Raw genomic sequence first — 11,791 nt, forward strand, 5'->3', positions numbered from 1 at the left:
TTTTTTTTTTTGAAGAAATGTGAATATTTACTTGGCTTTAAACAAGATTAAAATACAGACTATAGATAATAATATATCTATGCGAGCACATAGACGTCACTATTAAATCAACACAGATTGATCTACATATTTTGGAATATTGCAGTAATTACTATTATATTGTTATTATAAATGACTTATCCTTGGACATTATTATTTTTATTTCCAATAATCTTTAATCAAAATAACTTCCCCTCCCTGTCGCAGCAACATCTCTTCTCTTCTCTTCTCTGATAACATGTTTACTGGCGCGAGGGACAACCTTTCACTCATATTAGATCACAGCAATATGTAACCATACCACAGCTATCTAACAATCTGTTCTCATCTCAATGGACAAAATCAAGTCCCCCCTTACATTTTGTCTTGTTCGAGAAGCCGTTTCACTCGGCTTTACATCACTATAGGGAAGAAATGCATGCTTACACGACAGCACAGCAACATTAAACTCTATGCGCATGATATTTGAAGCATTTAATATAAGAGCTCTCATGCTTGGAACAGTTTAGCTTATTCACGTTTTTGCTACCTAAATGTCACTGACGCAGACCAGACAAATCAATCATATAAATGGTTGTCGACTATTTTCTTAATCAATTATTATTGACTGTCATTGCATTCCTAATAGAGAATAATAAAAAGAACAGTCTTATCTTCGCAGTATGGGAAAATAACATTCATTATTGCATCTTTGATGAGAGCTTCACCTTTTGTTGGGATCCACATCAGAGCCAAGGACGTCAGTTTTTGGCTGGGACATTGTTCTCTTTTCCCGTGGCACCTGGGGAAAGTAAACAAACTCTATGTAAGTCTGACCACATCCAATAGCATCAGCTTTACCCATTATATCTGTCAGGGAACATATTTAACAGACTAGGTGGAATTTTGTGAAGTAGAAGGATGTCGGATAGGATATCATTCAATTCATTCTTAGTTATGTAGAACTCAAATAATAATCACACTCATATAAGCATTAAATAAGGTTTGGTTTATGTTGTTGTCTGAAGTTACTCCATCCATCCTTCCTTCTGTCAAATAATCATTCTATGATGTTTCCATTTGTCTGTATTAAGATATTATTCAAAACAATTTTTTAAATAATTAATAAGGTTACACTTTACTTTAAGGTGCCCTTGTTACAGTTTAATTATATATTAGAAGTACTGAGTAATGTTAATTAGTATGTGCTTAATAATTGGGGTTAGGGTTTGTTTTTTTACTTTTAGTTGCTTGTCATTATGATAATTGACTGTTATTACTATGGTAAGTACATGTAAGATGTGTAACAGGGACATCTTAAAATAAAGTGTAGCTAACTTTATTTTACAGTGTCCTTGTTACACGTTACATGTACTTACTATAGTAATAACAGTCAATTATCATCAACAAAATCCTAATCCTACCCTATCCCTATAGTAAGCACATGTAGTTAAGTAATATTACTCAAAAATTGTACTTAAAGCTGCTGTCCGTAACTTTTTTTGTGTTCAAGATTTACAAAAATGATATAATGAGAATGTACAACATGAATCCATAAAGTGTAAAATAAAATAAAACCAAAATAAAGTGTAAAATAAAGTGTTACCAATAATAATTTATTAATTAAAATTAATGGAATATATAATCATTCTTTGTATTTTTGTTGGCTTATTTAACCTGCTATTGTGTTCAGCGTATGATTGAAATCTATTTTGTTAATATTGAATGCTTACATTTTCCTAGTGGTACTTTGGGTTTTAGAAAAGTGCATTACAGATTAATTGTAGCCTATTATTATTACTATGACTGGTGTTTATATTTTCTTCTTCTTACCTTGTAGTAGTCATATAGCAAACCCAAAGCGGCGGCACTGTCCTCATCTCCATTAATGCTCATCATGGCCTTGGTGGCGGCGGTGAGAGGATTCTCCAGGAATGACTTCCAGGCCTCATCCTCACTTGTGAATGGCCGCCGCTGATTGTATGCCGGATCATTCGGCAGCACGAGCACCTGCCGCTTACTGTGAGAAACAGTTCAGAAAGAGCCATCAGTACTAGACTAACAGCTAAATGAATCTTCAGGCAGAGGAACAATCAAAACAGTCAAAAGGAACAAAATGATGGATGTTGAGCTTAAACAATCTGAAGATGTTTTGGGATTATTGCTGGTGTCAAAGTTGACAGAAGGGCAGGTTCTTGTGAAAGGCCTTCTTTATCTCAGGATCTGTGACAAAACTGGACCAAACAACAAATCTCTGCACAGACCGCAGCTTCCCGTTTGACAACATGTTTCACTGGCTCTTCCAGTAAGACAGCAAGTAAAGTGTCAGAAGGAGATCTAGTGACTTTTCACTGACTGTGACAAAGTTCATTAAGAAAACCGGTTATGGCCTCTGCGCTTTTTCGTCATCACTATGTCATTCTCATGTACCACCATCTATTCTAGACAAAGGTGGCTTACAGGGATTGAATATTTATTCAATCTAAAAAACTGTTTAGGCCTATACAACTGTTAGTTCAGGTCTTTGAATCTGTTTGTTGAGACGTCTTTCCAGCCATGCGATATTCTACTAGTATCACAGGTATTTCACCATTTGTTCCACTCCGCTTGAGCATTTCTCCTAGCGAGTGTCATGGCGGATTAGCAAACCCACCATCATTTTACAAATACTACTGTTGTTGTATCAATATGATGTGTAATTAATTTTGGGTACATCAAGCTGGCAATCTTTGCTCTATTAATCTAGTAAGCCTGCTTGTTCCAGATCAAATCAATTTTGCTTAGGGCACAGTTAAGGTTCATAACTGAATATTTTACTTTTGTCTGAACTAATTGCCTGTGTTTATTTCCTATTGTAGCTATATAAAACTTCTTATACTTTTATAATGGTTATTATCATTCATTTAAATATTGATCAATAAATAATATTTAATTGTATATAAATAATAGGCTGTAGCTATTTAAAGGTCCCATTCCGCATGATCCCATTGTTCAAACTTTAGTTAGTGTGTAATGTTGCTGTTAGAGCATAAATAATACCTGTAAAATTATAAAGCTCAAAGTTCAATGCCAAGCGAGATATTTTATTTAACAGAAGTTCCCTTTCAAAGCCTACAGCGAACGGCTGGCTTGGACTACATCCTGGTACTTCCTTCTTTAATTACGTCAGTAGAGCAGTAGAACAGACTAACCTCCGCCCACAAAGAAACGCGAAAAAGGGGGCGCGGTCTTGTTGCTGTCCCACGTGGAGAAGCGGACGTGTCGCGTGGAGAAAAGGAACTGTTGCGTTGAGTGTGTTTATCGCCATGTCGTCGAGACGCTGTTATTTTCATCCAGGAGTCAAATCACCTTTGTTTGGCTTTCCCAGGGACGCTGTAGAGATTATTGAACGCATACATCTCTCCGTTAAGAGGCGTGACCTTTCCAACGTGCGCTAAGCTGCTGTCGAATCATAACACAGGAACTGCTGGCACGTGCGCTAAGCTGCGGTCGAATTACAACACGGTAAGCGCTTGCACAATCAGAACTCGTTACGTATTTCTGAAGGAGGGACTTCATAGAAAGAGGAAATCACCAGCCGTTTTTAGGACAGCGGAAACAGCGGTACACAGATAAGTACATTGTGTGAAAAATACTGTGTTTTTTTACACGCGAAACATGAACACATGTTATATTGCACACTGTAAACACAATCAAAGCTTCAAAAAAACACGAAGAACGGGACCTTTAAGGGTCCATTAGTGATTGTGATTTCGACTTCAGTGAAAGAAGAATCTTAATGAGTCAGTAGCAAAGACTTTTATATTGAATTTTTTTTACCTTATAACAGGACTGTCAAAAGGAGACAAATACATTGCTTTCCTCAGCGGACATTCAAACTGATTTTGTTGTTTTTGAATATAATATTGACCTGAAGACTATCAGATGCAGGTAATAAACTTCCTTAGTCGATATCTCTCTCATAATACATAATAGGCCACAATAAGTTTAAATAAAAACCTGTAGCCAAAGAACTCAAAAATCACTAAGCAACAATAAGGAGGCTTAATGGATAATTTAATCATTTAACAAAATTAAATAAATAATAATAATTAAAAAAAAAAAAAAAGCAAGAGATGGGTTGCTTTTGACCTTAAATTAGATACACTTAAAATGCCACATAACCCATACATTTACTTATCTAATCTGTCACATATTAACGACAACGTCAAATCAGCTGTTTTTGCAGAACGTCACGAAGTAGCAGTTAAAGTCGCGCATGTGCAATAGAACACCAGAACGCCGTACCGTCTTATATATACCCCCATAACGGAGGTTTTGGACTGTTGAATCTGTGGCGGAAGGTAGTAGTTCCGCATTAAAGAGGGTTTTTTTAAAGACACACCGTTGTTCTCTCTCTCTCTCTCTCTCTCTCTCTCTCTCTCTCTCTCTCTCTCTCTCTCTCTCTCTCTCTCTCTCTCTCTCTCTCTCTCTCTCTCTCTCTCTCTCTCTGCCAAACCACCCACACACACTCCCCCCCTCCCCCCCTCTTCCTTTTTACAGACTTGTGCTGTCAAACTGTTGTATATAGACACTCATTATATAGGCATAGTCATATCGCACAATGTGATATTGCTCACATTTATAACCAACAAATATCTGACAATAAAATAAAGGCAAAAGTACCTACAGTTTATTTCTCAACTTGGGTGGGTGAGAAGGGCAAGGTTAAGGTGGGGAACTCTGCCATCACATAAATGTGACTTTTTAAAATTAAATCTACTGTATTTAAGCACATCCATTTTTTCAAGATGATCAAGTTTTAGAGATTAAACTTAGAACACGCCTTTTCAATTTGATTCAGGAATGGTTTCAACTTGATGATTGTTAGTGTCTCTTGGTTTACTTGTCACACAACACTGGTAGCCTTTAATAATGGAATGAATCCATAGTCTATAGAGTTGCTATGACAAAACTTTGAATCCAGATTGGTTAACTCAAACGCATACCTGTCAAGTTTTGGATTTGAAAATAAGGGACATTTTTCGGCGCCCACCGCAAGCAGTCCCACCACCCCAACCAAGCTCCAGTATCCCTTACATTTTAAGACAGGTGTTATAGCCCAAATGAAAACACAAAAGGTTATATATGATGAGCATTTATTTAAAGGCTTATTTGCATATTTTCTGTTCATTAAACATTGCTTGTTACATTTTATTTTCATTCCACACATTCTTTTCATTTCATATTGCTTTTCTTTTACAGTTTTTCTTTTCATTTCACATAACTTTTCTTTACTCTTTTAGTGAGTTATTGTACAAATTTGTTGCAGACTTTGCATTCTTTAAGACTGTTTTGGAAGGAGTGTATTTGTGGGCTGGGCCAGAGTGGTTCATTTTACATGAGAGTAGAGTGCAAACAGTTCTGTTGTCTAATGTCATCCTATTCTCTGTAACAATCTTTCGTACCATAAATACCCTTTCTGAACTTGCATTGCTATGGGCAGGGCTCGACATGAACGCTTGTTGAGTGAAAAATAATTTTACTTGCCCAACGGACAAGTATCCTGAGTAAAATGTCAAAACAAAAAATAACTAGGGAATCACCAAAGTGCAATAATGATTCTGCATTCAGTTAGTGTAAGTGGCGATCGGTAGTGGATAATATAAAACGAACTGACAAGGTTGTGCTGTTGAGGCTCGCGCAGCCTCTCGACGAGAAAATCGAAAACAAATAAGCGCCACTCATACAAAGAAACTCAGTTAACATACACGGTTAAAATGGTGAAGTTATTATATTTATAACATATGATACAGTTAAGCAACATCACACTAACAAGAGTGTTGTTTTCCTGAATACCATCACTACTGGAAATCACACTGATTTCATATGCCAGTTCCATAAACAATTAATTAACATTAAGTCACTTACATGTTATAATTAAATCCGCTGTCCCATTGATCACGGTATTTACACGAGGGTTTTTTTTGTTGGCAGGAGTGCCTTAATCCGTCTCTATCGTTACGTCCATCATCCGTGTCTGTTTTGTTTTTTTTCCCACGTTGTCACTCGTCATCTGACCTCACACACTAACCTCGCGACAACTGCTACTGCAGATGGGAGTTATCGCGAGGCTAGTTACAGAGCTCAGATTGGAAATGTTTTTGTTTTTTTACTCCGGTATTATTGTTTTTTAATAACGCAGGTTAAAATACGGGAGATTTACAGGAAAATACTAATACGGGAGGACGGCGGGAAAGAAGGGTAAAATACGGGACTTTCCCGGCCAAAACGGGATACTTGACAGGTATGCAAACGGATTATGGGTAATATGATAACTAATTGTACCATTCTTTCTCCTTGTTTGATTTTAGCATTGCAACCCGATAGATCCGTTATCCTGGGACAATAAAACCTTGTGAACACGCAATCCCACTTCTAAAACAAAAGAGGCGACCAAGCACAAAATTACTAATGATGCGTTTGTGGGCACATCCGCCAAACTCCAAACACTGACTAAGGAAAGTTTTCCCGGATTCACAGATACAAGGTCTCACATTTCTTACGCTATGGTGATGGTCGTCAACAAAGTTCTGTTTGCATGTGCAAAGGCTCGCCAATGGGCAAATATTTTGGGTATATACATGGTGTTTGATGTTCTTTAGAACAGTTGAACCAATTCTAAGAATTAAAAAAACCCTTTTCCTTAAAGGTCGCAGGAGTACAATGTACAACAGGCTTAAACACTGCTCCTGAGAAGAAATTGCCAACGCCTAGTTTCAATCAACAAAATTTGACAAAAATGTAACTTGAGCAATCATAAAATACAGTAATACAATCCATAAAACTATTATTAAAATATTCATAGACTTACTGCAAATACAACAAGTTGTATTATCTAAAAATCTAACAATTTTAGCCATTATGTGTCATCAATTATTACCTTTCCAAAAACACAGATGTTGGTTCCAGCTGTATCTACATAAGCAAGCAGTCTTATAATAAATGCTAACAAACATGCCAAGCCTCCACAAGTTTCCCATTTAGACTCAATGTAATTTCCCTCCAAACAAGAAAAATGAACGCATAAAAAAATCAAATAACACGCAAATCTGACAAACGGAGTTCTGTGCTCGTAACTCCCGCGGCAGGTGCAGATACACCTGTGACCGGAGCAGGTCTGAACATGACAGGTGAACTGAAGAGCCCAAACAGCACAACTGTGTAGCGGAATCAGCTCTCGGCTGTCAGACAGAGTCCTCGTGGTAAGCCACATATTTTCCAGAATTACTGAGATAAGTCAGAGTAGAGAAGCTGATCTGTGTCAATTCCAGCAAATGAACCATGCAGTATTAAGCAGTAAACAGTGCGTGATATTTCAATCATGGGATCCTTTTCTGTTGATCATCCCTCGGTAGACTATGGACCTACAGTGGTGAACTTACTTGTCATGATCCTGTGACATCTCTTATGGTCGAACTGGACTTTCTAGTTGGTACTGTAAATCCGATCCTTCTTCTTGTGTGGAACAACGTTTTCAGAATGGGATGAGGGCTGCGTTAGAATTGCGTGTATGAGAACGGGTTTTGTTGGCTTTTCTCGCTTTTTTGGATATACTGAGAAATCGGGGCCGGTTTTACCTGTGACAGGGCACTGGATTGGATTACACCTGAGAGGAGGAGCTTAATATTCAACAATGCTCATTGCTTATGGTCCTGCATGTTTAACTTAAAACAAAATCTAATGCAATTAACAATGTATATATATATATATATTATACAGCTCTGGAAAAAATTAAGAGATCACTTAACATTGAGAAATATATACATATTTTTTTTATTTTAGCACTTTACCACTGACTGACTTTTAAATAGTGCATTTAGCTGTAATTTTACATACAATATTTACATTTTGCAAACAATTTAACATACTTATTTACATGTAATACAATTGTAGATTCATTTTATAAATGTACAAGTGGGGGAACTATTTTAAACCATCATTTAAGACTTCTGTATGACAACATTTGCAATAAAAAAATGAAAATTTCAGTGTCACAGAAATCATGGAAATATTTAACCTGCTGTTTTGTCACTGCATGCTGAAGAGAGTCTGAGTTGAAAATCTTACAAATTAGCAGTTGTTGATGAAGTATGAGGTTTCTGAAGGAAAGTAAAAATAGTCTTGATTAAAAAAAAGTGTCTACATTTTATTCAAATGTATTTAGAATTTTAGTTAAATTCTATGTAGGCCTAAACTGTTGAAAGTGAGAGTAAGTGTTATTTTGCTGTAAAATTAGTTTTCATGTTGTAAATCTTATGCAGCAGGTCAGCAGAATTTCTATTCACATGCATTCGCGTGTCTTTAGTTGCCTGTGATTTGTGTGCATAACAATATTAGGTGTTGCCATTACAACATTAAGTCCCCTGTGTTCATTTAGCATATTAGGATCTGCCCAATTCAAACTGCTGTGAACACCCACACCAACCCAAAACTGAAGATTAGTGCTCTGAAAAAAAAGCATTCAATACACATTAAATCGGGTCGATTGCTTTATATAATACTAACTACATAATTATATAGAATAATAATGTTCCACGCAAACTATGTAAATGTTCAATCAAAAAATCATATTGATTTGAACCCTTAACGTTGTATAGAAATACATGTTAAGCAAAATGTGAACAGTAATCTTCTGAATAATCTTTTTGTTTGTTTATGAACTAAACACTGATTTGTATTTATTTGCATGTAATTTGACTTTAATAGGCTACAAAAGCAGAAGGGAGATGTATAAATTGCTTGTGTTTGCTAAATTCCAAGACATTTGCAATTTGTTTCACATGCAAATCATCCAACTACATGAAACTCATTTCCCCCTCAGTTTCTGTGACATCTTTGACTCTAAAGGATCATTAACATCCCCATGTCAGTGTTGAGAGTCGTTCTCGCTACTGGCTAGGTGAGTTTAGACAGTTAAGTGGAGATCATTCTTAAAAAGATACAAGGATAAGAAAATAAACAACACGTCTCCTTAGTGAGAGAAGGCTTTAGAGATGCTATCATTCAGTTTTTAGCTAATACCGCCCCCCCCCTCTCTCTCTCTTCCATACACACACCCACCAACACACTTCTGCTCAGAGTCCTGCTGTAATGTTTATTTACCCTAATGCTAGACTCCTGCTTGAACACACTGTTTACATTTGCTGTCATGGTCTTGAATGTGTGCTGACAGCAGGAACTTATTACAGACTGTATATGCAAGTTGAATGGTTGTTCAAATGGTCGCTGACAATTGTCAAAACCTAATTTTGTCAGATTTATTCGCAATTGCGAGAGAAAAAAAAAAAGTCAGAATTGTGAGATAAATAATCGCAATTAACTTTTTTATTTTTTATTCAGTGGGGAAACAAGCTTCCATACATAAGCGTTACAATGATCCCGCTCTGATTAGTGAAATATTGATTTAAACTATTTAAGCATGATACGATGTGAAAAAGAAAAATAGCCAGTACCGCATTGATATCTCTTTCAGGCTTGAACGGACAAAAACAATGTCAAAATGGCCATTTTTGGTGAGTATCTTCATAACCAAACTCTTAAATGATTAAAAAGGACTTAAAGGTAGAGTAGGCAATGTTTTTTATAAACACTTTTGTTATACTGGTTGAAACTTTCACATCCAGATAGCAATCAAACAATAGAATATTAAAACATATATTCTGTGGAAGTCTCAGGACCAAAACATTTTCATCCAATCATACCTCTGCGCACCCTGCTCGCGCAGACATCACACATCTTCAGCGTGTTTCATGAAGCTATGCAGAGTTGTAGACAGTGGTTGTGTTTGAAATTACCCCCTACACCCTTAAAGGGGCTATATGCGTTTTTCTGAAATTTAAACTCGCGACTGACACCTGTGGCCAAAAAACAGAACTGCTCTCATTTTCTGCTCGCTCTCGCAGCGGTGGTGACGTCACATCCGCAGACAGCGCGGGAAAAGACGACCCGCCAGAAAATAGGAAAAATAGGATACAGGCTTATAGGTGCACCCACTGTGAGCGGACAAGGTGTCAGTATGCTCATCAGGAGATGTTTGAGTCATAAATGGTCAAATAAAAAGGCTATTGTTACGTTTATTTTGGGGAAAAAGTTGCATATATCCCCTTTAAACAGGACATTATTTGAGGGTCATTCATTTGTAGTGGTGTCCGAAACCAGTGGACGTTATCGAGTGCACTTATTTAATCCCATTATGCAACCAATAACAAGAGTACAACCGATATACATTCCACTGCTAGAGAATACCCATAATGCACTGTGAGGGTTATGTCTAATGAATTCCCGCGTCTGACCCAAGCGGCAACCTCCCGCAGTTTCTCTTGAAGCCAATACGGAAGTACAAGAAGCGATCCGTCATGAAGAGGCAATCGAAACATAAAAAGTGCCTGAAGTACTAAAGCCCCGTTTCCACCGAAATTACCTGGAACAATTTGTACGAAGATGGCAACGGCCAGCTCGCCCATACTTTGCGCTTCAAAACTGCTCATCAGAATCTTATGGGTGACGTCACGGACACTACGTCCATATTTTTTTACAGTCTATGGTCTGACCAGAAGATGGCGCCCGCAGCTGAATCATCCATCCATTTTCCAAACTGCTGGTTAGGGACTGCAGGTGAAAAATAGCCTTTTGGCTAACTCTGGCATATTGACAGAAATGTTAATTAATATGCACTGTCCCTGTAAATAAATAAATAAATAAATGTGGGTACAGCGTAATATACAGGTATCAATTATTTTTTAATTGATTATTACATTGTTTAATTAAGGTTTATACATAGTTTCCATGACAGAGTTCAAAATAAATATTTTCTTTACTACTGGAGCTACCAGCTTGCTTAGTTTCAAATGATTTTTAAACAGCAAGGACAAACTATACAAAAGCGGCTGCCCTTCCGGCGCACAATCATTTTCCTTCACTCCTTCAAGTGGACTCTATTAGTGGACTAATGTAGGGAATAGAGAATGAGGGTATGGGGGGCGATTTCAAACACAACCAGTCACTGAGCGGCGAACGCCACAAACAAACAGCTATTACATTTCCTCCTGAACCAAAACAACAAGCTTATGCTGTTTTCACACCATGTTGTTATAACCGTAATTAAGAGATGGCAACCCGTGATGTTCTCGGAGCTGTTCACATCCTCGGACTCGGAATTATGCGTTTTTATGTCAACACTATCAACGCCAAAATGAATCTGCAGCAGTCAGGTACATTTACATTTATGCATTTAGCAGACGCTTTTATCCAAAGCGACTTACAACTGAGGAGTACAAGAAGCGATCCGTCATGAAGAGGCAATCGAAACATAAAAAGTGCCTGAAGTACTAAAGCCCCGTTTCCACCGAAATTACCCGGAACAATTTGAACCAGGAACTTTTTTTACAGGAACTTTTTTTTCCCCAGACCTGCTACTGTCTGCGTTTCAACTGCAGTCTAAAGTACCGTGAAGATTAGGCAAATTAGTCCAGAGACTGCGCGCTAGTGATGCGCGGGTCGTCTCATAACCCGCGGGCCCCGCGGGTAACCTGCGGGTCGGGTTGGGGCGGGTTAAGAAATCTTCACGGGTTTTAAAATTGATACACTGGTGCGGTGCGGGCTGGGGCGGGCCAAATAATTTCATGAAAGCAGGACCCGCGGGTTGGAAAAAAAGCCGACCCGCGCATCACTACTGCGCGCGGCTGCTCCTCCCAATCAGCGACGGACAATAATCATTTTCGTGCGATACTGT

General features: G+C 37.7%; 1 protein-coding gene across 4 annotated transcripts in view; it reads right to left on the bottom strand.

The window, feature by feature from the left end:
- Window positions 1–7,610, bottom strand: part of grhl1 (grainyhead-like transcription factor 1) — a 32,518-nt gene extending 24,908 nt beyond the window's left edge. For 2 of the 4 annotated variants that reach the window (XM_079832501.1, XM_079832498.1), the window contains exons 1-3: window positions 7,443–7,610; window positions 1,852–2,038; window positions 747–820 (exon numbers count right to left, since the gene is read on the bottom strand). In XM_079832501.1, coding sequence (XP_079688627.1) covers window positions 747–820; window positions 1,852–2,038; window positions 7,443–7,462 — 281 coding nt within the window. In that variant the 5' untranslated portion in view covers window positions 7,463–7,610. The other 2 variants (XM_079832500.1, XM_079832499.1) reach the window with 2 other exon arrangements.
- Window positions 7,611–11,791: the final 4,181 nt, after the last annotated feature.

This window comes from Gobio gobio (assembly GCF_949357685.1).
Source record: "Gobio gobio genome assembly, chromosome: 13".
NCBI lineage: Eukaryota > Metazoa > Chordata > Actinopteri > Cypriniformes > Gobionidae > Gobio > Gobio gobio.